We start from the raw sequence: 27746 nt of genomic DNA, 5'->3' as shown, positions 1-27746 counted from the left end.
GCTGCTGCTGCTGCTGCTGCAAACGCCCGTTTCTCCCTGGGGAGACCTTCCCCAGCCTTGGAGGACTGGTTCCTTCCCAGGAAAAGGCCATGGCAGAGCTGCAGAGGCTGGGGCAGCTTCTCCTCCTCTTCCTCCTGGGCCTGGCCTGCCTCTGGCTGCCCGCCACCTGCCGGAAAGCCCCCAGGCCTCCCCCCTGCCCGCCCAGCTGCTCTTGCACCAGAGACACAGCCTTCTGCGTCGACTCCAAGGCCATCCCCAAGAGCCTGCCGCGGGATGTGATTTCGCTGTAAGTGGATGGGGGATCTGTCTCTTGGTGGGTGGGTGACGGGCTGCTATGCAGTAGGGGTTCAGGAGCATGTGGAGATGGTGTCCCCGGGTGGAACAGGGCCGGCTGGTGTCCAAGAGACAGATGTCAGGGATGAGGGGTCAGAAGTGAGGGGTTAGATTGCTGTGGTGAGCACAGACAGCATTGGGAGCAAAGGTCTGCATCTTCAGCATCTTCAGACTGGTCTCCTGTGAAAGTCCATTTCCAGATGTTGCATCCCAGCTGGGGAATGGCTCGTTTGCTCCTCGAGAAAGAGGGGGGTTCTATAGATGATGATGATGAATTACATGCACGTCCCACCTCTGCTAAAGGAGCTGAAGGTGGCATACATAAATCTCACCGTCCTCATTTCATCCTCACAACAACCCTGTAAGGTAGGCTAGGCTGAGAGGGAGTGACTGGCCCGAGGGCTTCATATCCTGGTCTCCCAGGTCCTAATCCAACACTCTAACCGCTATGCCACACTGCCTATAGATGGCTTCTTGCGGGTGGAAAGACCAGCCAGGCTACATGATCCTTAATGGCAGCTCTACATGCAAATGCAAGGCAGTGGCTGTGTTGGTTTATAGAGCCAAACCTCTTGGTTGCTTCTTGACACTCGCTTGGCTCGTCTGCCTTTAATGACGTGAAGCTGAACTGGTTATATCATAAACCTTGAGGTGATATAGAAGTTCTCTCTGTGGTGTGAGATCTGTGAAAGCTCAACCAGGCTTTTCGTTGCAGTGATCAAGTGGAGATTATGATTAATTTTTTTCCATCATAGCCATATTCCAGAGGGAGTGGTAAGTGTAAGATTTTAGGCTGTTTGCCACCGAGTTGCAATTGCTATTTGAGCTGCCAAGATCATGCAAAAGACCAATTCTTTTGACAACATATCTATACTGGTATCGTCAAAAAATATCCAGTAACATTCATTTTGGACAGCAAACAAGAGTTTTAGTAATATTTATCATTTCTGTCAAAATTAAATTCTAAAAATCTTGCACCAGCTTACAATTCCACCACAAATTGTACGGTAATATGTACCAAGTGCATACAGGGTCTTCTCTGCCCCGCCCCCCCATTTTCTAATTTCTTAGCAGTGTGCAATAACATAATGCATGTGCAGTGAAAAGTTGGAGCTCATGTGAGCTTGCAGCATGCTTATTAAGCACTGGTATAAATAAACGAAATTCAGCACCCCACAAATCTTGATTTTCCTTTCCTTTTTTAAAGAAAGTACCTAAGTTTCCAGCCAACATGATTGTGTATGTGGGAAGCTCGGGGGGGGGGGGAGTGTGCACAGCCACTCCATGGTGCAATCTGAGCATGTGGGATGCTAGCATGCCATAAATACAACTGAATATCCATATTAAATGTCAGCCGGGTGGAACTGGTGCAGTGCTTGCTCTTACATCGCTCCTTTGTTGCACAGGGACAATTCAAGCATTAATGCGCATCACTGCATTGCTCTGTACCTTAAAGCAAAAATTCGGAAAACCAGATTGATTGGAGACACGAGAGGAGCATCTTCATCACCTTCCCATAGTTAAAACCTTGATCCAGGCGGTTTACAACATCAAAAGATTTGCATAATTACAAAAATAAAACTGAGGTAGTTGCAAGCAATAAATGAAAACATGCTAAAATGTATGCAACAGAACTGAACAATCCCCACATGTCATAGGTACAAAAAAATAATTAAAATAATTAAAAATTGCCAGCACCCCAGCAAAGCGGCATAGCTTCCCCCTTCCCCCAATGGCTCGGGGTACTTGGGAGTCAGAGGGGTGGGGGCGCAGAGGCATAGGAAGGGTGCGGACATTTGGCACCCACCCGCGACTCCCAAGGCTACCCCGAGCTGTCAATGTGGGGGGAGGGGGTGACAAAAAAAATTCTACACTGGGTATCACCTGGGCTTGCTACGCCTCTGCTTGTGGGGGGCCGGACTATATTTTGAAAAAAATAATGAACGAATTCCTATGCCTCCCAACTAACCCAGAGATGCATTTTAAATAAAAGGACACATTCTACTCATGTAAGAACACCCTGATTCCAGGACCGTCTGCAGGCCAGATGTAGAAGGCAATTGGGCTGGATCCGGACCCCGGGCCTTAGTTTGCCTACCCATGTGATAGAATGTACCCTTTTTCTCTTTACTTTTCCAGCATGTGTCTGACTTCGAATTATACATTTTCGCCAGTTAACTAGGGGGTGAGAGACTGCTTTCTTGAACAAACAGGATTTAGAAAAGATCTCCTAGGTTCTGTGTATATAGGTTCTGTGCAACATAACAAATAAAAAAGTATGTGGTTGCCCACAAATACAGTGTCTACGTATGAAATCTTATAACGCCCTTCCAGCACAGCTGAGGGCATTGCTTAGTAACACAGCTCAATAAAGGCAGGTCTTAATGGACCAGGTAAGAGTTTTTTAGACAAATAACTGGCTCTAAAATGCCCTGTTTTAAGAGTGGGAACCACAGAGAACATTTGGAAGATTTAATCTCTTGTAGGTCCCGTCCAGATTCTGTCCAGTAGAGCCTTAGTGGGCTCTTGTCCATATTCAAAAACTTGTTCAATTCATGGACACAATAGTAATCCAGGATACATTGAATGTTTGATTTCCACCAGAGCTGTTCCCCATACAGCACAGGGCTGGAAAAGCTCACAGGGTCAGGAAGTAAATCTTTTCAGATAGTTGAATGGGATGCAGTCTTGCTCTGATCATTGTCCATCTGGTTTCTGTACATAGAAGTGCAGCTGTTGTTCCGCTGGCTAAGGAGAATTATCTCCTAAGAAATTGATTCTGAACTGTTTCTAACCCTTTAATAGAGTTCACATTGTCGCCCCAAATTTCAGCTCCATACAGCATTTGTGGGATCACTTTGCTTACCAAAACGATTCAATGCTGGAAGAAACAACTGTCCACACTCCGTAAAATAAAACTTCATCGGTGTCCCTATAGCTTTCTGTGCTTTGTATATGCCACTTCAAAGACAATGATTCACTAAAAAGGACTCCGAGATATCTGAAGGAGCGAGTTTGCTGTAAATCATGTTGATCCAAACTCTATTTATATTGAGGGCTGCGTTTTCCAAAAAATCATTATTTTAGTCTTGGAGTAGTGTGTTGAGAGAGGCTTTTCTGTTTACAGTGTGAGCTAAAAGCCTCCAATACATTTTAAGACCCAGGTGAAAGAGTGAAAGGAACTCTATGTTGTCTTCATAGACAAAACACCTTCCTGGACACCATTTCAAAGCCCGTTAATTGCTTTAAATCGATCTTTTCATTAGTGCTAAAATTCTTTTCTACCTATAGTACCACTGATATAGCACTATAAAACTATAGTGCTGATTTTAAAGATTAAACTCTTTCCATCAGCACCATTTTAGACATGATTTTCTCGTTTGATTTGGTTTTGTGCTAATTAAACACTTTTTAATCTGCACTGTCTTTTAACATTTCATGGGTAGCAATAGGCAACCACACTAGAATGCTTAGCACTAAATAAATAATAGAGGTTTTGATTTACTTATTTATGTGAGGATCACTTAGCGCTCCCCACCCCCACCCTACTAACCCGGTTGCATCTTCCTCTCCTATCTACTGGCGTGGAAGTGCAAAATCCCCGAAGGTGTGGAAAGTCAATTGAAATTCCACTTACATCTTGCAACAGGAGAGCAATAATTCATTACACTGGCAGCAGCCAGCTGTCTGGAAGAAACCTCAGAAGCACGATATGAACATGCAGCCCTAGAGCCTGTCTGCTTCACGTGGTGAGCACACTCAGGTGTGTAAAACTGGTGGTGTGGATCTATGCACATGTGTGCACCAAATGGGGCTTGTGGGGCTGAATAGAGAAGTCTGGAGTATGTGCGAGTGCGCAAGGCTGCCTCAGTTCCCCACCAGAAGTTTTGCACCACAACTCCCATCAGCCCCAGCTTCCACGAGCCAGTTCCTATTGGTGCCAGCGTCATGCAGCTGTGCTGGTTGAGGCTGATGTGTACTGTAGTCCAAAACATCTGGAAGGCACCAGGCGAGGGAAGGCTGATATAAGAGACAGAACCAGGACTCATAGGGCCCTCTACTCCAACTCCAAGGCAGAAATCACAGATAAAGAATCCCTGACAGGTGGCCATCCAACTTCTGTTTTATAAACCTCTCATGAAGAAGCGTCCACCACCTTCAGAGGGAGTCTGTCCCACTGTCCAAGTGGTTTTTACTGTCAGAAAATTATTCCTAATGTGGAGCCAAGGTCTCTTTTATTATACACCAGTGTGGTGTAGTGGTTAAGAGTGGTGGACTCGTAATCTGGTGAACTGGGTTCGCGTCTCTGCTCCTCCACATGCAGCTGCTGGGTGACCTTGGGCTAGTCACACTTCTCTGAAGTCTTTCAGCCTCACTCACCTCACAGTGTTTGTCGTGGGGGAGGAAGGGAAAGGAGATTGTTAGCCACTTTGAGACTCCTTAAAGGTAAAGGTAAAGGGACCCCTGACCGTTAGGTCCAGTCGTGGCCGACTCTGGGGTTGCGGTGCTCATCTCGCTTTATTGGCCGAGGGAGCCGGCGTACAGCTTCCGGGTTATGTGGCCAGCATGACTAAGCCGCTTCTGGCCAACCAGAGCAGCGCACGGAAATGCCGTTTACCTTCCCGCCGGAGCAGTACCTATTTAGCTACTTGCACTTTGACGTGCTTTCGAACTGCTAGGTTGGCAGAAGCAGGGACCGAACAACGGGAGCTCACCCCGTCATGGGGATTCAAACTGCCGACCTTCCGATCGGCAAGTCCTAGGCTCTGTGGTTTAACCCACAGCACCACCCGCATCCCTTTTTCTCAAGAGGTACTATTAGTATATAAAGCCCTTAACAACTTTGGACCAGTTTACCTATGAGATTGCCTGTGTGTGCCCACTCGAACTGTTTCTGGCAGCAAAATTGACACTGTTGCAGGTGCCTCCTAATACCCCTTCCACATTTTTAAGAACTTGACCTTTTAGGGTGGCAGCACCTGCACTTTGGAACTCCCCGCCTATTGATGTCAGGCAGGCACCTTCGCTGTACTCTTTTTGGTGCTTGCAAAAAACATTTGTGTTTAAGCAACACTGCTCTGGTTCGCCAGAAGCAGCTTAGTCATGCTGGCCACATGACCCGGAAGCTGTCTGTGGACAAAGGCCGGCTCCCTCAGCCAGCAAAGCGAGATGAGCGCCCAAACCCCAGAGTCGTCCACGACTGGACTTAACAGTCAGGGGTCCTTTACCTTTACCCAGGTGTTTAGAAAGTTGGAGCAAGTCTGATCTGCTTTTAGTCTAACTATAAACCAAACCAAACCAAACTGGTTTAAACTAAACTAAAAACTATAGATTATTGTTAATTTTTCTTAATTCTTAATTGATCTATCATTTTCGTAAACTGCGGTGAAGTTAAATATATAAATATCAGAGACATTGGTGCACATCAGGCACAGTGAGATGGCAGTATTTTGGGCCATAGGAGCCAACTCCTAGGGGCTGAGGGGCCTTCAGCCCCCCAATAAAATATTTGAGGGGGCCAGCCCCCCATATCTTATTCAGGTTGGCACCCCTATTCTGGACTATGCCACTTCAGACTGTGGACAGGTAAAAGGTAAAGGTAAAGGGACGCCTGACCATTAGGTCCAGTCATAACCGACTCTGGGGTTGTGGCGCTCATCTCGCTTTATTAGCCAAGGGAGCCGGCATACAGCTTCCCGGTCATGTGGCCAGCATGACTAAGCTGCTTCTGGTGAACCAGAGCAGCGCACGGAAATGCCGTTTACCTTCCCGCTGGAGCGGTACCTATTGATCTACTTGCACTTTGAGGTGCTTTCGAACTGCTAGGTTGGCAGGAGCAGGGACCGAGCAATGGGAGCTCACCCCATCATGGGGATTTGAACCACCGACCTTCTGATCGGCAAGTCCTAGGCTCTGTGGTTTAACCCACAGTAGGCATTTAATTGTTGCTTCCCCCATGTTAAAAAACAAACTTGCATGGGGCACATCAGAAGGAGAGAGAGAGTTTTGGCAAACTCCTCTTGTTGATAATGCCAGTTTCTTGCTTCTGGACAGGGCTTTCTGTGTGTGACTCTCTCCCCATCATCTACAGCCTGAAGTGAGGGATTCAGACTGCATAATAAGATGAGATAATTCCAATTTATGCAGAACGAAGGTGTGATCAACTGAGATGGCAGAATTCCACTTCAAACTGCAAGTGTGCGTGTGAGAGAGAGATGGTTTTGAATCAGCAGAAGTCCAGCGTCAAGATCAAGGAAAGCAATAGTGAGACTATTTGGGGCCCCAAGGTTTCAGAAGGAACAGAGGAGGGTGACCAAGATGACCAAGGGTCTGGAAACCAAGCCTTAGGGCTGCGAGTTGATTCAGCATCCCCGCAACCCCATCCTATCCCACTGGGAATTTCTGGCATTTCCTAACACTCTTCTCCCAGACTGCTGCGCCTGGCTCTGTCTTTGTGCCAATGCTGATGCCCGCATTGATTTGTTTAAGTGTTTCTTCCAGCCTCTCTCCAACCACCCTTCATTAATCACAGCAAATGGAGAGATCTTTAAATGCATCCTCTCTGCCAAGGGACTATATTTCTTTGGCTGTGCTCAGCTTATGTATAAAAGAGAAGGGAAACTGCAAGAAGAGGAGGAGAAGGACAGAGAGAGGAGAGATCAATCTCAGGGGTGCGTGTGGAATGGAGCAAGATTGGGGCCCCAGGTTCTGCCTACTGAGAGCTAAAGTCAGGAGACAACCTTTTTTTAAAAAAATAATTCAAAGCTTTTCAAAATATGCAGATAACAACCACAGTAAAGGATAAACAAGTCTGCACGGTCCAGTCACTTGCCATCAGGATTCTGATGGCTGGCGCCTACCAGCTAGAAAAATGTGCAGTTTAGCATTTGGCCTGTAGCCAGTGAGTGAGACGACGTGAAATCTGTGAATGTAGGACAGCCTGACAGTAATTGAGGAGGATGACATCGGACGCCCAGCCACACACTGCAAGCAAATCAGTTTTATCTTAACATTTGCAAAGGATTCCTGCTGGTGAGGGGCCTCCTACCCCAGATCTGTGATTCCCAGCGTTCCTAGGGTAAGAGAGTAGCATGAAAAGCAAATACAGTGGTGCCTCGCAAGACGAAATTAATCCGTTCCGTGAGTCTCTTCGTCTTGCGGTTTTTTCGTCTTGCGAAGCACGGCTATTAGCGGCTTAGCAGCTATTAGCAGCTTAGCGGCTATTAATGGCTTAGCGGCTATTAATGGCTTAGCGGCTATTAGCGGCTTAGCGGCTATTAGCGGCTTTAAGAAAAAGGAAACAAACTCGCAAGACGTTTCGTCTTGCGAAGCAAGCCCATAGGGAAATTCGTCTTGCGGAACGACTCAAAAAACGGAAAACCCTTTCGTCTAGCAAGTTTTTCGTCTTGCGAGGCATTCGTCTTGCGGGGCACCACTGTAAAGTCAGTAGTGCAGACAGACCCTTAGGGTCTTTTTAGGGCCTTAATTAGCTGTAATAAACGTAAACCTGCCCTTATTCCCTTATGGGGGACACAAGAGCCCTTATAGAGTCCTTTGTAGGTTCTCCATTGGTCGGAGAAAATAACAGAGGCCAACCGGAGAATATTGAGAAGCAAAGCAGCTAGTAAGCCTGATCTTTATTGAACTGTTGCAACAGGGTGCTCGCCTCACACACAGGAAAGGAGGAGGACCCAAAACAAAGGTGTGTCCGCCCTTATATAGACATTTTAAATTGCCCGCCTTGGAGTCCAAGACCACCCCCAGATACATCATACATACATCACAGAAAGGGCGGTCTACAGCAGAAATCTGAGTGATTGGAAACCCTGGGGAGCCTGGCCAGTCTTTTGCAATGACAAATACTTAGTTCCTGAGCCAGGTCACAGGCTCACCCTATTCATACACAGACATACCCTTAAGACAGGATTTGTGAACAAAAAGACAATGGGGAGGCTCCCCCACCTCCTCCCTCCTTGCAGAGAAAACATTTGGTCAGTTTGGGAGTGAAAATGGTTTCAGGGCAGTCCTCCTGTGCTGCTCCAGACATGTGGTCCACACATCTATGTATGTGCTTGGTTGGTACATTTATGAACATTATATATATATATATATATATATATATATATATATATATATATATATATCATTTCATAGCAAACTTTAGGTTGTAGGCAGCAGTTAACAACAGCAGATTTTTATTTATTTTAAAATAATTTGTTAGATTTGCCCCAGAAAGGATCATAAGCATTGGTGGGGTTTCACAGTTTGTTACCAGTATGGGGAAGCAAAATGGGGTTGGGGGTGGAGATAGGTTGGCGTTCTGATGACAATGGCACCATCTGGGCACCTCAAATAAAAAAACTCACTGGGTGTGAACCGGGGACCACTCTCTGCCTCTCAGCCTGACCGACCTCACAGGGTTGTTGTGAGGATAAAATGGGGAGGAGCAGAACAATGTAAGCCCCCTTGAGATCCTCAAAGAAAAAGATGGAACATAAATGCCACACAAAAAAAGATAAACCGTACACACATCTGGAAGCAGGCGTGAGTGAGTTTGTGGCTGGGAGTGTGATTGGAAACAGCCAATTTGTCGCTCGTGCTTTGAGCCACTAATGGAGAAGCCACCACCTTTGCAAATTGGAAACTGGTTTCGCCACAATTATTCGGCCTAGGACCCTCGTACCCACGGGACCGCCTCTCCTGGTATGTCCCATGGAGGACCTTACGGTCTTCAAACAAAAACATCTTGGAGATCCCGGGCCACAGGGAGGTTAGGCTGGCCTCAACCAGAGCCAGGGCTTTTTCGGCTGTGGCTCCGATCTGGTGGAACGCTCTGTCACAAGAGACTAGGGCCCTGCGGGACTTGACATCTTTCCGCAGGGCCTGCAAGACGGAGCTGTTCCACCAGGCCTTTGGCCAAGGCACAGCCTGACCCCCTCCTTCGGTGATCCTCGCAGAACTCTAGCCCAATGGTTGCCATCAATTTGATTCTGAATTGATTTTAGAATGAATTGATTTTAGAATGCATTTCAATTAATTGATTGTGATTTTATGTAAACTGTGTTACTTTTATTGTTGTTAGCCGCTCTGAGCCCGGCTTCAGCTGGGGAGGGCGGGATATAAATAAATAATTATTATTATTATTATTATTATTATTATTATTATTATTATTCCCTGTCTCGAGATTGTTCACTCTCTGGAACCACAGAATCCTGCACTCTCTCATCAAAGTACAGACCAATTACATAGGTGTGGAATCCACATATGTTTTTAGTGTGATGGTACACAAACTCTCTGTGTATCATAAGAACACAAGAAGTTAAGAAGAGTCTGCTGGTTCAGGCCAGTGATCCATCTAGTCCAGCTTCCTGTTCCCACAGTGGCTGATCAGACGTCGCCATGCAGAGGGCATGCAGTCCATACCCAAGCTGGTTTCCAGCAACTGGTATTCAGAAGCACTGTTGCTTCCAACTGTAGCGGCAAAGGACAGCCATTATGGCCGGTAGCCATAATGCAGCAGCAGCAAGAATACTCATCGCTAAGCATTGGAAGACACAAGACCTACCCACTCTGGAAGAATGGCAGATGCAAGTAATGGAGTACATGGAGATGGCGGAAATGACTGGCAGAATCCGAGATCAGGGAGAAGAGTCGGTGGAAGAAGATTGGAAGAAATTTAAAATTTACTTACAGAAATATTGTAAAATTTTTGAATGTGAATGACGTTGAAATGAAACGAAGTGGCTCTAGCAATATGATTAGAAGTTACAATAAGTGAGGAAAATAACTAAGGGTAAAATAAGAGGGTATGAATTTGCTGAACAAACCTATAAATGGAATACAAAAAAGGGAGGTGTGAGGAAGTCATGAAAATAAGTTAATGAGTGGTATAATATTTGAAAGAGTGATTTTTTCTTTTTCTTTTTTCTTTTTAAATTTTGTTTTTTGTTTTTTGTCTGTTTTTGTGCTTTTGTTTTTAAACTTCTATTTGTAAAATCTTAATAAAGGTTATTAAAAAAAAAAGAAGTTCAGAAGCATGCCTGTGCAAGTAGATAAATAGGTACTACTGTGGTGGGAAGATTAAACAGTGTTTCTGTGCGCTCTGGCTTCCGTCACAGTGTTCTGTTGCACCAGAAGTGGTTTAGTCATGCTGGCCACATGACGCAGAAAGCTGTCTGCGGACAAACGCTGGCTCCCTCGCCCTGAAAGTGAGGGAGCCCCATAGTTGCCTTTGACTAGACTTAACCGTCCAAGGGTCCTTTACCTTTATCTTTTGCACAAAATATACCTTTTATCTTTCCTGAATCTTCCAACATTCAGCTTCATTGTGTGTCCACAAGTTCTAGTGCTGAGATAGAGAAAAGCTTTCCTCTTATCCCGGTGTTTTGTGAGCTTCCCCAGGGGAAACTGCTCTCTAGTGCTCAATCAGAGCAAAGGGCAATTCTCCAGATTGACTTTTGCTCCCATTTAGAGTTAAAAGCATGGGTTTTCACAGGGAAAGGAGTGGGGCAAGGGAAATGCCACTCACTTATGTGCTTTCAAGGCCCAGGACAAGTGGAAGTGTGGACAAGCTACCTTTTTACTGCTGCACAGATCCTTTTGTGAGATTCAGTTGCCTCCTTCTGTTTCAGCAGACGTTTTAGCATTTCTCTCTCTTTCCCTCTCCTCTCCTGCAGGACCCTGATAAATGCAGACTTCAGCGAAATCAAAGAAGCCTCCTTCGCTCACCTCCCGTTCCTGCAGTTCCTGTATGTCTCTCTGCCTGTCTGTTTCCCCTGGTTTTGTCTTTGGGGAGAAGGGTTCTTGTTATCCTGAGTTCGTCACAGCGCTGCTTAGCCAGCCAAAGAACTTTACCATTAGAGTGACTGCCTAGGCTAGTACAGTGGTACCTCGGGTTACAAACCTATCCCGAGTTAAGTTCTTAAGCTGAGGCACGCTTTCACTAATGGGACCTCCCGCTGCTGCCGCCGCGCCGCCACTGTGCGATTTCCGTTCTCATCCTGGGGCAAAGTTCTTAACCCGAAGTACTACTTCCTGGTTAGCGGAGTTTGTAACCTGAGGCGTTTGTAACCTGAGGCGTTTGTAACCCGAAGTACCACTGTAATTGGGCAAAGGGCAGGAGTTTTCCATGGCAGCAGATGAGAGAGGACATCCTTTCTGCCTTGACACATTAACTTTTTCAGCTTAGAAACGGCAGTGGTTGGAATGTGGACTCTGCAATACAGTGGTACCTCGGGTTACATGCGCTTCAGGTTACATACGCTTCAGGTTACAGACTCCGCTAACCCAGAAATAGTACCTCGGGTTAAGAACTTTGCTTCAGGATGAGAACAGAAATCGTGCAGCGGCAGTGGGAGGCCCCATTAACTAAAGTGGTGCTTCAGGTTAAGAACAGACCTCCGGAACGAATTAAGTACTTAACCCGAGGTACCACTGTATAGTTAATGCCACAGGGCAAGGCACTAATAGAATTGCTTTTGCACCCAACTGGAGTGGGAAACATCTGGTTTTCATGAGCCTTTGTTTTCCTTCTGTCCTTTTCAACTATCAGTAATAAGAACACTCCTTACACCTTACATTCTAAAAGTCACAACACAAAAAGGAAAAGGATTGGGGGGGGGGCGACAAACCCAGGCACTAGTTCCCATTTACAGAATTTATTTATTTTTTAGTTACACATTTATTTATTTTATTTAATTTTTATTCACTTTTATTAGACAAACATTTCATACAAAAAACAAAACAAAGAGAAAAAAACACAACTTACATGGGGTATTTCTAGCTTAAAGATAGTTATTACAGTATACATTATCAAATTATCAAACATCTAGAATAAATGTGTATTATATGAAAGAAATAAAGAGAGAGAGAGAGAAAAGAAAAAAAGAAATAGAAACATGAACGGCAATGAAACAAAAAAATTTACAAGACTAAAAATACCTATCAAACAAAAGCATTATTTTGTTAATTCAAAAAAAGTACCAGGGTATGCTGCTCACAAAGTCCCTCCTACTAGATTGAATCCCATTTTTTAATTTGTTGGTTTGTTGACTTCTGTCTGCTCTCTGATTTCAGTTCAGCCATTCCTATCTTTGACCTGTATTTAATTATTGGTCTCCATCTTCGGATACCTCTGTCTAAACACTGCCAAGTGTTATTGTTGGAACCATGTTTGTTCAAGTAATTTTTAAAACATTCCCATTTTTTCTTAAGCTTATCTATCGATTGATTTCTTATTAACTCTATCATTTTTGCGACTTCTAAATATTCGCAGAATTCATGTGATGAATTTTCAGAATTCATGTGATGAGCAACTGGGATGGAATAAAGGAGGAGGAGGGATGCTGGTGGCGCTGTGGGTTAAACCACAGAGCCTAGGGCTTGCCGATCAGAAGGTTGGCGGTTCGAATCCCCGCAACAGGGTGGGCTCCCATTGCTTGGTCCCTGCTCCTGCCAACCTAGCAGTTCGAAAGCACGTCAAAGTGCAAGTAGATAAATAGGTACCACTCTGGCGGGAAGGTAAACAGTGTTTCCGTGTGCTGCTCGGGTTCGCCAGAAGTGGCTTAGTCATGCTGGCCACATGACCCAGAAGCTGTATGCCAGCTCCCTCAGCCTATAGAACGAGATGAGCGCCGCAACCCCAGAGTTGTCTGTGACTGGACCTAACGGTCAGGAGTCCCTTTACCTTTACCTTTTAAAGGAGGAGGAAAGCTTAAATCTGCTGGTCTCTCAACTAAGAGGCACTGAGCTCCCATCTCTCCCTCTTCTGAAGCCATCTCCTTGTGATACTCAAAGCAAAATCCTAGAATTGTAGCGTTGGAAGGGGCCCAAGGGTCATCTAGTCCAACCCCCGCAACGTGACATGAAATGTTGAATGAATGAATTTTATTATTACGGTCACAGACCAGTTCCGGCTCACTTACAATATCAGAAAAATCATAAAACATAACAGGGGTACATTGGATTGCAATTGGGTTTAACAGAGACAATTCAGATATAACAGCAGTTAAAAATATACATTAAATCTTAATCACTAAAATATAACCTAAAATTGTCATTTAAAACATTAATCATTTTGGTAGTACAGCTTGTTCCCTAAGCTTTATGGCAGTCGCACAGAATTTGACATGAAATGTTAAGCCAAGCATTGCTAGGGTTTACTGTCCCATCTCACCGCCTTAACACCGTGTCTTTTCTCTTTGCAGCTTATTGAATTCCAACACGTTTTCCTTGATTGGGGACAATGCGTTCACCGGACTCTCCCACCTGCAGTACCTGTACGGGTCACTTTCCCCTAGCCTCTACAAGGGGACACACTGGGACAACACTTGTAGTAGGAAGAAGTGCCAGGAACAGGGGGAAAGGGGAGAGCTGATGTTTATAAGTCTTAGGAACAAAAATACACAACAAAGGTCACACATCTTATTCCAGCTACAGCCATGCCCATCCCTACGCAACCAATGGAGGGGTGGCGGGGGCTGGGGAGGGGTTGTCAATGACTATCAGACTTTCAAAAGCTGGTGTAATAAACGGAAATCTGCCCTTATTCCCTTATGGGGGACACAAGAGCCCTTATAGAGTCCTTTGTAGGTTCTCCATCAATCGGAGCAAATAACAGAGGCCAACCAGAGAATATTGAGAAGCAAAGCAGCTCCTAAGCCTGATCTTTATTGAACTGTTGCAACAGGGTGCTCCCCCACACGCAGGAGAAGGAGGAGGACCCAGAACAAAGGTGTGCCTGCCCTTATATAGACATTTTAAATTGCCCACCTTGGAGTCCAAGACCACCTCCAGAAACATTATACCTGCATCACAGAAAGGGTGGTCTACAACAGAAATCTGAGCGCGTTGTTTACCTCCTGACTGGCAGGTTACCTGTTAATTGATTGGATACCCTGGGGAGCCTGGCCAGTCTTTTGTAATGACAAATACTTAGTTCCTGAGCCAGGTCACAGGCTCACCCTATTCATACACAGACATACCCTTAAAAGACAGGATTTGTGAGCAAAAAGACAATGGGGAGGCGCCCCCACCTCCCTCCTTGCAGAGAAAACATTTGGTCAGTTTGGGAGTGAAAATGGTTTCAGGGCAGTCCTCGTGTCCTGCTCCAGACATGTGGTCCACACATCTATGTATGTGCTTGGTTGGTACATTTATGAACATTATATATATATGTGTGTGTGACCTTAAATTTTTTATTTCACCTGTAGCCTTATGAGGCTTTGCCCTCAGGTGGGAAAAATATTGCGCCCAGGAAAGGGAGATGGGAGTCAACAGACACTCAAGGAATAGTTTCGGAGAAAAAGCTTTTATTTCTACCATCCATGAACTGGTAGAAGGAGCAAGTGTGATAGTCCACAAACAAGCACGAGTTCACAGTCATTTGTACAGTGTATATATTCCCCTTCTAGTTCCTTCCCCTTTCGCCTCCCTCAGGAGTCCTGCCCCATGAGTTCCTCTGAGCATGAACAGAAAGCTCCTGTCTTGGGACTCTTCCCAAGAAAGGGGGGGTGAGAAGCCAAGGGGTTTCAGAGTGTTCAGATATGTTTCTTCTCTTGCTCTATTGGCACAGTTCCTGGAAAGAAAAGTTGCAAGTTGAATGTACTGTTTGGCAAGGTCAACTAGCCTGAGAAGCGACCTTTGTTACAGCAGAGCAAAATGTTTCTGATGCTTAGCTAATGCCTTTTAGCTGCTGAGAAAATGATTTTGAGAAGCTTTGAGCCTGCTTTGGGGGGGGGGGTGACTTCGGGCCTAGGTGGTGCACCTGTCCTCACCTTCCTTCACACCGATGTCAGTCAAGCTCATAGTTTTTGTTGAATTCATTAAACTAAATCTACTTTTAATGGGGGGTTTGAATCAATGTGCAATTAACTGCTGATGTTTTGAATTTTATTCAAGATTTTATTATCTTCCTTGGTAGGTCGTGCAAATTGCTGTTCTGAATGATGCTTTTTTAAGGATAGGGTAGTGGGTATTAGGGATGAGTTTATGATAGCAAGGCAGGGCGGTGGCCTACACAAAGCATGGGAGTCCCTTGGTGAGAATATGTCTTTCTCTTTGCCTTCAGGTTCATCGAGAACAACAACATCCAGGCTCTGTCGAAAAATGCCTTTCGTGGGCTCAAGTCCTTGACACACCTGTGAGTTGCCACTTGGGCAAAAGCATCTGCACTGGGTCTTGCATGCTGCTGACAACCTAAGATTAACTGGTGCACTCCTGGCAGTGTGGGACATGCCTGCCAGAATAATAATGAAGCCTAGGGGTTGTTTTTTTCTTGGGGTCAAGATTTAATTTTACAGATGTTAATTTTGCTGTTGTAGAATCATACGTAGACTTGTAGATCTATAAATCCCCCAAGAGGCATTTAGTCCAACCCTCTGCAATGCTGGAATCACATTATTATCGATGTTAAATTTTTCTATCTCTATTTGTGGATCTTATTATGACTTGCGGGTGTGTGTGTGTGTTAAATTATGTTGCTTGTGTTTTGATATTTATTTTTATTGCTTATGACTACTTTTGCGGTGCTGTGGGTTAAACCACAGAGCCTAGGACTTGCTGATCAGAAGGTCGTCGGTTCGAATCCCCTCGACGGGGTGAGCTCCCGTTGCTCAGTCCCAGCTCCTGCCAACCTAGTAGTTCGAAAGCACGTCAAAGTACAAGTAGATAAATAGGTACCGCTTCGGTGGGAAGGTAAACGGCGTTTCCATGCGCTGCTCTGGTTTGCCAGAAGCGGCTTAGTCATGCTGGCCACATGACCCAGAAGTTCCGACTGGCTGGTCCAGACATCTCCTTTTTATGTCCACTCTAGGGATGTTGTACTTGACTGCTCTGTGTTTCACATCCCACAGAGAGGGGTCTTGTGCTCAGGTCCTGTTTGTGGGCTCCTCACTGGGGCATCTGGTTGGCCACTGTGAGAATGGGAATCTGGAATAGATGGGCCCCTGGCCTGATCCTGCAGGCTCTTCTTACATCCTTATGTTCCTCAAGAGCAGCAAAGAGGGGAACCCCTGGCACAACCCAACATTCACGTCTTCCTTTCTTTCAGGTCTTTGGCCTACAACAATCTGCAGACGCTGCCCAGAGGCCTCCTGAAACCGCTGGACATCTTGAGCGACCTGTAAGGTTCCTTCCCACTTCGGTGCAAGTAATTCTGCTCCCTGCACCTTTTGCAATTGCAAATATTGCAATGTCCTCCCATATTTGTGGCCCACAAGCTCATGGCAAGCTGCAAGAATTTCACCATATATGAAAGACCCACCATTGTAATTAAATTAACCACAGTCCAGCCAGCGTGGTGTAGTGGTTAAGAGCGGTAGATTCGTAATCTGGGGAACCGGGTTCGCGTCTCTGCTCCTCCACATGCAGCTGCTGGGTGACCTTGGGCCAGCCACACTTCTTTGAAGTCTCTCAGCCCCACTCACCTCACAGAGTGTTTGTTGTGGGGGAGGAAGGGAAAGGAGAATGTTAGCCGCTTTGAGACTCCTGAAGGGGAGTGAAAGGCGGGATATCAAATCCAAACTCTTCTTCTTCTCTTCTTCAATTACTGGGAAGGGCTGGCTGGAAATGGGTGAGCCAAGCAGAATGGACCAATTTAATTTGGAGCAGCAAGACACACCCGGTTAAATAATTTGATTTCATTTGTGCGGAAAGGAGAGCATTAAGCATATGTATCATTCTCCTTTTCAAAATCTGTGAGATTTAAAAGCACCAACTCCACTTTAAAGCGACATGTTCTTTACACAATAGTAGTGCATCAGTAGTGGATTTGGGCTACCATAATATTGCTGTCCAGAGAGACCACAGCGCAGTAAAAGTGGAACAAAACCCAGAACATTTGTGGTTATCAAATTTCAGCAGGGATTCTCAGGATGGGCATTGACTGGAAATGAAGAAGACATTCTTTTCATTGTGCATTTATTATTATTATTTGTGTCCATGATGCTGTTGGGGTGATCAAAAGCTATCCTACTTTCAACACTAATTTCAATACATGGAAAAGTTTTGGGTGGTCACACTGCTTCATTTCCAATCAGGGCATAACCTGTAACTTCCAGCTGAAATCCTGTAATTTTCATAAAGCAAATATTCTAAGGTTGTTTTTTTTCGTCTTGCTTTTCTTGCACTTAGAGCCATTCCAGACAGCAATAATAATAATTTGTTTATTATGTGTTAACATTAGAGAAGACCACAGAAAAAACTAGTTAAGCAGGATAAGTCTACACTGACAAGCAAACGAATTATAAGATCAGCATTATTATTGGTGAAGATGGACAGCAAACAAATCCTATTCGGATTTTCAAAGCACAGGGAATCTCTATACTTAGGGAGGAGAGTGGGGGGGACAGCGGTAGTTGGAGAATGCTGGATCAGATTTGCAATCTTGCCTTTGGACTGGGTGACTGCTCTTAAATTACCGTATTTTTCGCTCTATAGGACGCACCGGACCATAGGAGGGGGAGAACAGGGGAGGGAATTCTCCCCCTCTCTGCTCAGCGCCCCTTCAGCGAAGCGGCCGGAGAAACAGAGCCCCTTCCATTTCTCCTCCCGCTTCGCTGAAGGGGCGCTGCGCAGCTCTCCCTCTCTGCTGAAGCCGGGAGAGTCTTGCTCTCCCGGCTTCAGCAAAAGGAACCGGAAGCCTTCGGAGCGCAGAGCGAGGTCCCGCTGTGCTCCAAAGGCTTCAGGCGGCTATCCCTGAAGCCTGGAGAGCGAGAGGGGTCAGTGTGCACTGATGCCTCTCGCTCTCCAGGCTTCAGCAAAAGCAACGCAAAGCCTCCAGAGCACGGAGGGAGCGCTCCCTCTGCACTTCAGAGGCTTTGCGTTGCTATCGCTGAAGCCAAGGAGCCTGCATTCGCTCCATAGGACGCACACACATTTCCCCTTAATTTTTGGAGGGGAAATAGTGCGTCCTATAGAGCGAAAAATACAGTAGCCAATTTGTGGGTGGAGGTGATTGCTCCTGAATTGCCTCTCTCTTTGACAGAGACCTCCGGGGCAACTCGTTGACCTGTGACTGCAACATCAAGTGGCTAGTGGAATGGATGGAAAGCACCAACACAAGCATCCCCGCCGTTTTCTGTGGGAGCCCCGCTCAGTACCAAGGCCAGAAGATCCGGGACCTGCCCCTCAAGGACTTTGACTGCGTCACCACAGGTAGGAACAGGTGGCATTTGCATGGCCTTCTGGGAAATAGAATGGCACCCAGAAGCAGCGGTGCATCTACAGATTTTGCTGGGGGTGGGGAGGAACCCTGCCTTGCTATCCCCTTCTCCTGCAGATGTGTGCCTGCCATGACCACCTTTGGAATACCTTGTACAGTTTTGGTTGTCTCACTACAAACCTGTGGAGGTTCAGAAAAGGGCAACCAAAATGATCAAAAGGCTGAAGCGACTCTCGCATGGAGAAAAGTTGCACCGTTTGGAACAGGCATAGGCAAACTCGGCCCTCCAGATGTTTTGGGACTACAACTCCCATCATCCCTGACCACTGGTCCTGTTAGCTAGGTATCATGGGAGTTGTAGTCCCAAAACATCTGGAGGGCCGAGTTTGCCTATGCCTGGTTTGGAACTTCTTCGTTGAAAGAAAAGGCGAGTATGAGGTGTCATGACTGACTTTATAAAACTATGCCAACCTCCGTGTCAGGATCTCTGGCAGGCACGAGCAAGCTCCAATACGAATTAATGAGCCTCTGGCAGGTTTATAGTACGTTTATTTACAATTAACACACCGAACCAGCCTCCCTTGTTAATTACTTGCTCACTCTGAATCTCCGCCCCTTCCGCAGCATGAAGCACGCCAAAGTCCAGTCTTTCCTCCCTTGCATTTCTGTTGCATTTCAACCTTTTCAGCCCTCCTGGTTTGGGCGGAAGGTGGATGGACTTTCCCTCCACTCTCAAACGAAGAGCCTTCTAAACGCAGCCTCCCTTCTGGTTGCATAGCAACCCCCTGAAGGCCGTCTGATTCCTCCCCCGCCCACCGACTGTGAGCCTTCTGAGTCTACTATTCTATTTGCGACTGGAAACTCGGGGGGGGGGGGCTGTCAAACTAACCCACTCTTGCCTTATCTGTGACTGCATTCCCTCATTTCCAGAGTCAGACTCTTCCCAGGCATCCAGCTCAGTCACATCCCTGACACTCCAGTTTGGAGAAAAGGGTTAGGTACGAGGAGAGGCAAAGAGGAGGTCACATGAACAGAGCTCTGTAAAATGATGCACAGCATGGAGAAAGTGAATAGAGAAACATTTTTCTCCCTCTCTCCTAACACTGGACATCCAGTGGAGCTGAATGCCAGAAGATTCAGGACAGGTCAAAGAAAGTCCTTCATGCAGTGCATAGTTCAACTGTGACACCTGCTCCCACACGAGGCAGTGATGGTGATACTCACCAACTTAAAGGTAAAGGGACCCCTGACCGTTAGGTCCAATCACGGATGACTCTGGGGTTGCGGCGCCCATCTCGCTTTACTGGCTGAGGGAGCCGGCGTACAGCTTCCGGGTCATGTGGCCAGCATGACTAAGCCGCTTCTGGCGAACCAGAGCAGCGCACGGAAACGCTGTTTACCTTCCCACCGGAGTGGTACCTATTTATTTACTTGCACTTTTGATGTGCTTTCAAACTGCTAGGTTGGCAGGAGCAGGGACTGAGCAACAGGAGCTCACCCCGTCACGGGGATTCGAACCGCCGACCTTCTGATCGGCAAGCCCTAGGCTCTGTGGTTTAGACCACAGCGCCACCCGCGTCCCTGGTCACCAACGTAGATGACTTTTAAAGATTAGACAGACTCATGGAGGAGAAGAGAGCTGTCGATGGCTACCAACCAGGATAGCTCTGTCAGAGGAAGCAGTGCTTCTGAAGACCAGCTGCTGAAGACCATAGGAGAGGAGAGGCCTCTTGTGCTTGGGTTCTGCTTGCTGGTTGGCCACTGTGAGAACAGGATGCTAGGCTAGATGGGCCATTGGCCTGACCCAGCAGGTTCTTCTTACATTCTTATGTTCACACTACAGAACAATGAAATGTAACAGAACGGATGAAACCATGGCAAAAAGCGACCTACACTTCACGTGGCAAAACATGGGTGGGTAGGGAAGGTTACCCTGGCACTGGACTGATGTCCAGGAGGTGAAGATGCTATGTAAATAGGACATCCTAATCAAGAAGGTTTTTCCTGACCAGTGTCTAATGTCATGTGGGAATGGGAACCCATGGAGTTCAGACAGACTGGTGTGGTAGAATGTGGCCCTTCAGGTATCCAAAGTCCCAAGCCATTTAATGGCTTTTTTAAGGCAATCAGCAGGAATTGTTTGGGATACAGACAAGGTCTCTTTGTTTCTTTCCTACATCAGACTTCGTGGTGCACCAGGTCCTGCCTTTCCAGTCTGTGTCCGCAGAGCCGTTCCTGTACTCCAGCGACCTCTACGTGGCCCTGGCCCAGCCCAGTTCCAGCAGCTGCAGCATCCTCAAGTGGGACTATGTCGAACGGAAGCTGCGGGACTTTGACCGCATCCCTGGTAAGCAGTGGGTGGAATCATAGAATTTGTAGAATTGTGTTATAAGAATTTTAAGGTCATAATATAAATGTTCATAGCTGTATATACCAGTATAAGCCACATGTCTGAAACCCCACAGAAAATGTCCTGAACAAATTGACCTCAAATATTTCTCTGAAAGGTCAAAGTGGGAAACCTTCCCGTTGTTTCTTTCCTCACAGATCCTGTCCTCCCAAATCCTGTCTTAAGGGCACATTCAATATATGAACAGGGTGTGAGCCTTTGACCTGTGATCTAGATTCAGGAATTAAGTAGTTATAATAACAAAAGAGTGGCCAAAACCCAGATAATGCAATCAGGTAACTTGCCAGACAGGAGATAAACAACGCGCACAGATTTCTGTTGTAGACCGCCTTTTCTGTGATGCAGACATGATGTATCTGGGGGTGGTGGCCTTTGCAGAATGTCCACCTAAAACTGTCATGCACGTGTGCAACAGATGCATGTCTTTTGTCATGCATTTAAAAATGCCAGAGGGCAGGGGTGACTAAGATGCATGCCACATTCCTCATCACAACCTGTTTGAAGGGGTTGTTGCTTCATTTCCCAATCCTCTCTCCATGGTGCCTCCTTCCTTGTAGTCTGTTGCCTGCAACATTTAGCTGTGATTCCTGCGTTGCAGGGCAGGGATCGAAAGAGATGACCCTTTGGGTCTCCTTCCAACTGAAATAAGTAAAAAAAAACTGCTCCTTTCCCCCTTATGGGGTATCCAAGAGCCCATATAGAGTCCTTATGTAGGTTCTCTATTGGTAGGAGAAAAGAACAGAGGCCAACCAGAGAATACTGAGAAGCAAAGCGGCTAGTAAGCCTGATCTTTATTAAACTGTTGCAACAGGGTCCCCCACTCACCCCATGCAGGGAGGGAGGAGAGGAACCCAGAACATTGGTGTGCAAGCTCTTATATAGACTTTTGATATTGCCCACCCTGTAGCTCAAGACCACCCTCAGAAAAATCATACATACGTCACAGAAAGAGGTGGTCCCCAGCAGAAATTTGAGTGTGTTGCTTCTCTCCTGTCTGCCAGGACTGCCTTTTTTGGGTAGCCTGGCCATTCCTTTGAGATGGTAAAATTCCTGAATCTCTTACGCATATTGATAGTGTGCTCAGCTTGACAGATACTTGCCAGACTGTATTTACAGGGAACTATAAGCCCCTACAGTCCAAAAACAGTTGGAGAGCTTTTCCCATTTCCTTCCTCCTTGCAGAGAAATGTTTGAGGTCAATTTAGGAGAGTCAAAATGGCTTCAGGATTGTTCTCCTGTACTATTTCAGACACATGGTTTATATACTTATGTATGTGTTTGCTTTGTACATTTATGAACATTTATTTTATATATATACAGTATAAGACCTTTGTTGTTGTTTAGTCGTGTCCAACTCTTTGTGACCCCCTGGACCTGAGCATGCCAGGAACTCCTGTCTTCCACTGCCTCCCACAGTTTGGTCAGACTCATGTTTGTAGCTTCAAGAACACTGTCCAACCATCTCGTCCTCTTTCGTCCCCTTCACCTTGTGCCCTCCATCTTTCCCAACATCAGGGTCTTTCCAGGGAGTCTTCTCTTCTCATGAGGTGGCCAAAGTATTGGAGCCTCAGCTTGAGGATCTGTCCTTCCAGTGAGAACTCAGGGTTGATTTCCTTAAGAGTGGATAGGTTTGATCTTCTTGCAGTCCATGGGACTCTCAAGAGTCTTCTCCAGCATCGTAATTCAAAAGCATATATGACCTTAGAATTCCTATAACAGACCTATTCCTCTGTTGATGCCTCATAATGTTCTCCTGCAGCTCACTCAGCCGTTTACTGCAAGCCCATTGTGGCCGAGTCACAGCTTTACGTCGTGGTGGCCCAGCTCTTCGGCGGCTCCTACATCTACCGCTGGGACACCAACATCGACAAGTTCATCAAGATCCAGGACATCGACAGCCAGAAGATCCGTAAGCCCAACGATATCGAGGCCTTCCAGATCGAGGGCGAGTGGTTCTTCGTCATTGCTGACAGCTCCAAAGCTGGCTCCACCAGCCTCTACCGCTGGAACCAGAACGGCTTCTACTCCCACCAGGACCTGCACTCGTGGCACCGTGACACCGACGTGGAGTACCTGGAGATTGACGGCAAGCCCCGGCTGATCATCTCCAGCAGTTCCCAGGCCCCCATCATCTACCAGTGGAACCGCTCGCAGAAGCAGTTCCTCCACCTGGGCGATGTGGCAGACGTGATGGACGTCCAGATGGTCAAGCACTTCCGGGTCAAGAGGGACAACTTCCTGTGCCTCAGCCGCTACATTGGCGACTCCAAGGTGGTCAAGTGGGAGGGCCTGCGGTTCACGGAGCTGCAGACCTTGCCCTCCCGAGGCTCCATGGTGATGGAGCCGTTCCGGGTGTCCCAGCATCAATATATGGCCCTGGGGAGTGACTTCTCCTTCACCCACATCTACCTGTGGGATGAAGAGAAGCAGAGATTTGCAAAGTTCCAGGAACTCTCTGTGCAGGCTCCCCGCGCCTTCCGCCCTATCCCTTTGGAGGACATGGATATCCTGCTTGCGCCCAGCTTCAAGGGGAACACACTGGTTTACAAGCATATTGTGGTAGATCTCAGCTTGTAGGGCAGAGGTAGGTCACCGCCATCCCCTACCTGCACACACACACACACACTTCTGCTGGAGGTGGGCACCTGAGCACTGTAGTCACTTGGAGCAAGGCTGCTTACTCATCCCCCACCCTTCTTCTCTCCACGGTAAGGATATAGGCTCAGGGCCTCCTCAATGCAGAGGCTCCTCCAGAACACAAAAGGGACCTAACATACACTCACACACTCCTACGTCGACCTGGATGTATATGCAATAATAATAACACACCCCTAGACCTCACGTCATTAACTCCATGCAACGCTGGCCAAGCGTGCCGGTTGAAACGCAAATCTTGTTGCCAAATTTCAGCACCGAAGTAACTCTCCACACATACACACGCAACAGACATATGAAGCTCCCCGGAATAACGACCACACTTGGAATTGACCTTTAGAGGTGATCCCTTGAGCGTGTAAGAGTTGAAATGTTACGTTTCCACACTAGGGATTTCCTCTGGGGTTGCAACTTTTGGTTTTTTAAGTACACCCACACGACAAGGTTGTCATCAAATCGCTGTTCTCCTGCCTTTCCTCCCGGGTTTCTTCCATTTCTTTTGAGATCTCCCAAAAGCTTAATTTTGTTTTGTTTTTTAAGGAATGGAATAGCATCCTGATTGCAAACCATGATGAAAGTGCAGTAGAAATTATGTCTGGAGGGCCTCATTGACTCAGCTGGCCCCTGCCAATCCATACCAATCCATTAAACAGGGAGCTCAATACAAACCAACATCTTTTGCTCCATACTTCCTGCCTTGCAACAAATAAACCCTGATTCTGCGCGCGCGCGCGCACACACACACACACACACACTTTTTATGGCTCTGCACCAGCAGCTCCCAGCTGACTTCCAGCTGTGCCTCTAACATCCTAGTTTTTTTCTGACTGGTCTATCAGCTCTTATTAACCTCTAAACCTACAGCAACTCTCATCCTAAGAAAGCCGCTTTCTAGCTGTTGTGGACAGAGAGCTAGAAAACATAATGGTGGTTGGATTGGGAATCAGGTAGCAAGTAAAGAGACATAAATATTAATTACACAACCCCTACCAGAAATCCCATGATTTCTAAGCTCGTTTGCAGATTTCTGTGGGTCCATAAAACATTATTCCACATACTAAGAGGAATATGCTGGAAGATATCACAGGATCGAGACCAGACATCCATCTGGATAGCGCAACTGATGCATACGGTTTATGATTATATGAAGACAGTTACTATATGCAGCTATTTTATTATGCAACTAAAATATGTGACTTTGGCAGCGGACGTCTCTCTATATTTTTACATATTCCCCAAAGAGTACTCAGTCCTGCTTATTGCTTCTCGTTAGGCAAAAAGTGTATTAAGAAAAGAGCAAAGCCTGCTTTCAGTGTGGGGCAGAGGTGGCAGATGGGTCTCTGTGACTCAAGGCGGTGCATGGGGCAAACTCTTGCCCATTTGAGTGGGTCAGCATTGCATGTAGCTCGCTTTGCCGGCTCAGGGTGGCTGCAACTTGGCCAAGCTCCCTCTTCCAAATCAAGGCTGGCTTTGAACCTCTTGGGACTGGCTCAGGAGAGATGAGGAGCAGCAGAAGGCAGGACTTGCTGTTGTCCAGTCCCAGAATAAACTGAATGGGATTTTGATCTACTGGTGACATCTCCTGCTAGCACCATTCAATGGGCCAGATCCTCAGAACCATTTGAAGCATGGAGAAACCTCAATCAGACTCTTGGCCTCCAGGAGTCAGGCCAAGGGCTTCTAGAAAGGGTGGTAGAAGGAGGCTATGGAATCCATAGGGCAAGCAGAACATCCAAGTGTGCAAACAGAAGGAGAACAGCAAAACAGGCTAAACCTGGGGCAAGAACAGGAGCAAGGAGGAGCCTGGTAATCTATGGCTCAGGCTTAAGAATGTGGTGCAGAGGGTTATATAAAACAGGAAGTGGTGCACCATGGATACCTGGGTTCAAGAAGGTCATGTGATTCCTTTGGGTCCTTTCCAACTCTACAGTTCTATGATTCTATGGGCGTAGGTGGAAATCCATGCACTGCCTTCCTTTAGTGGAAGGAGCAGGGCACCCAAACGTGGTCTCCTCTTTTAATTTGCAGTATTTATGAAAGCCTTGGGTGCAATTGAGACCCTCTACACCTAACGCTTGTAAAGGCAGAGTGTAGTCAATGCTGTTTTTCTAGAAAAAGAGGTGCTGGAACTCACCATGAACGCCTCCCTTGTTCTCTTATAATGGCATGCAGAACGTCCTACATCCAGCCCCTAGCATCCCTTGGTAGGGCTGGAAAAGACTCCAGGCTGAAACTCAACTGACTCTCCCTGCCTTCTGTCCAGTTTTCCTTCATCACGTTGTGTTCTGGCCCTGCTTGTGGGTTTCCCACAGGCCTCTGGTTGGCCACTGGATGCCAAACTTGATGGGCCATTGCCTGATCAACCAGGATTCTTCTTCTGTCCTTATGCCTTTCCTCTCTAGACCTCACCCTCACTCTCCACAGCCACCTTTCCCCAAGGCGATGGAGAAAAGCATCTCAAGCCTTGGAGAATAGCCATGCACAGCAACAGCAGGGTGGGGGAAAGGACAACTCAACTCCCCTCGGCTCTGCATTTCTTGTGGTGTAAAATGTAGCATGCACACACACACACACACCATCCTGTCCAGATTCAGGAATGTAAGGCCCAGGGATATGAAGGACACAAGTGTGATGGCCTCAGCCTTATGGTGTGAGTTATGTTGCAATCCTAACCCCCTTACTTTGAAGTAAGCCCTATTGAATTAAGTGGGGCTTACCTCTGAGTGGTTATGGTGAGGATTGCAGCCTTTCTTCTTTTTGGATGGAGAGCAGGGTGCCTCTGGGCCTACACAGAGAATCTGTGTCTCACCATTCTGGAACTTGAGTTTCTCTTGTCTTCAGCCAAGATAGCCTTTGGCAGGTAGGTGTGGAGGCTGCTCAAAATTAGGAAATACCAAGAGCATTTTGAATTCTCAAGGAGAATGGCCTTCCACATCTCTGCTGGGAAGTACTTGAGGAAAAATATTGGGGGGATAAAGGTGAAGTGAAGCTTCCATCAGGACGCTTGGACCTTTCCTAGGGAAGGCATGATATTAAGCAGGTAGGGGAGACTCTATATGGACAGGACACTTCTCACGACAGACACTTCTGCTTAACCACATACGAAATGCACTTGGGAATGTGCACTGTGAAAAATAGTGGCACCTCTACACCTTTTAATTTGACTTGGGAAATTTAATTCATTGTAATAAAGTTATTTATTCCCTATTTCTTCATGCTTTCTTCATTAACTGTCTGGAAGCTGGTGTTGATTTTGCCTTGAACTGTCATGTCAAGTAATGTTGTGTTCACATGGGGGGGAAACACCTCTTCCCCCCTCCCCCCTGCCTTCTTTTGGGGGTCAGCATTAGGCAAAGGGTGTTGTCCTTTCTATTTGGGAGGCCTCTCCATTAGATATTCTTTTGCTGTGATTCCTGTATTGCAGGGTGTTGTGGAAGTTGAGATTTGCTTTTACAACCTAACCCCCTCTCGAAGGATGTAGGATCTCCCAAGGTCCACTCTTGGTCAGAGAAACAAAACAGAGATGACAATCAGGTAAAAGAAAGCAACGGAGGCTCTTTAAACCTGGTCTTTATTGATCTCTTGCAGCAGTCTCTCTCCCTTCTCCAACAAAAGGAAGAAGAGCCCTAAACAAAGGGGGGAACAACTTTTAAAAGTTCATAAAGTGTCCAGCAAAAACTGGAGCATGCATAAGTTACATGTTTTTCCAACTTGTCCATCATGATACGTTATAAATAGCCCATCCAGGTCTGCCATTCATCTTCCTGACATATTGTATCCACTTCTTTAGATATTGTATTTATCTGGGTTCGTTTTTCTCACACTCCTAAAGGTAAAGGGACCCCTGACCATTAGGTCAAGTCGTGACCGACTCTGGGGTTGCGGCGCTCATCTCGCTTTATTGGCCAAGGGAGCCGGCGTACAACTTCTGGGTCATGTGGCCAGCATGACTAAGTCGCTTCTGGCGAACCAGAGTAGTGCACGGAAACACCGTTTACCTTCCCGCCGGAACGGTACCTATTTATCTACTTGCACTTTGACGTGCTTTCAAACTGCTAGGTTGGCAGGAGCAGGGACCGAGCAACGGGAGCTCACCCTGTCACGGGGATTCAAACCGCTGACCTTCTGATCGGCAAGTCCTAGGCTCTGTGGTTTAACCCACAGCGCCACCCACGTTGTGGGTTATAC

At 46.6% G+C, this 27746-nt stretch overlaps 1 protein-coding gene across 2 annotated transcripts; it reads left to right on the top strand.

Moving 5' to 3' along the window:
• LGI3 (leucine rich repeat LGI family member 3) lies at positions 1–26765 on the top strand. Of its 2 annotated transcripts, XM_028741224.2 has the most exons (8): positions 1–286; positions 11010–11081; positions 13539–13610; positions 15401–15472; positions 16382–16453; positions 18317–18486; positions 20676–20840; positions 22663–26765. In XM_028741224.2, exons 1-8 carry the CDS (start codon positions 90–92, stop codon positions 23478–23480), a joined length of 1638 nt encoding a protein of 545 aa, XP_028597057.2. In that variant the 5' UTR covers positions 1–89; the 3' UTR covers positions 23481–26765. The 2 variants fall into 2 exon arrangements, with proteins under 2 accessions (XP_028597057.2, XP_028597058.2); XM_028741225.2 differs by lacking the exon at positions 11010–11081.
• Positions 26766–27746: the final 981 nt, after the last annotated feature.

This window comes from Podarcis muralis, chromosome 7 (genome assembly GCF_964188315.1).
Source record: "Podarcis muralis chromosome 7, rPodMur119.hap1.1, whole genome shotgun sequence".
NCBI lineage: Eukaryota > Metazoa > Chordata > Lepidosauria > Squamata > Lacertidae > Podarcis > Podarcis muralis.
Note: the sequence above shows the minus strand (reverse complement) of the source record. Positions and strands in the feature narration are given on the sequence as shown.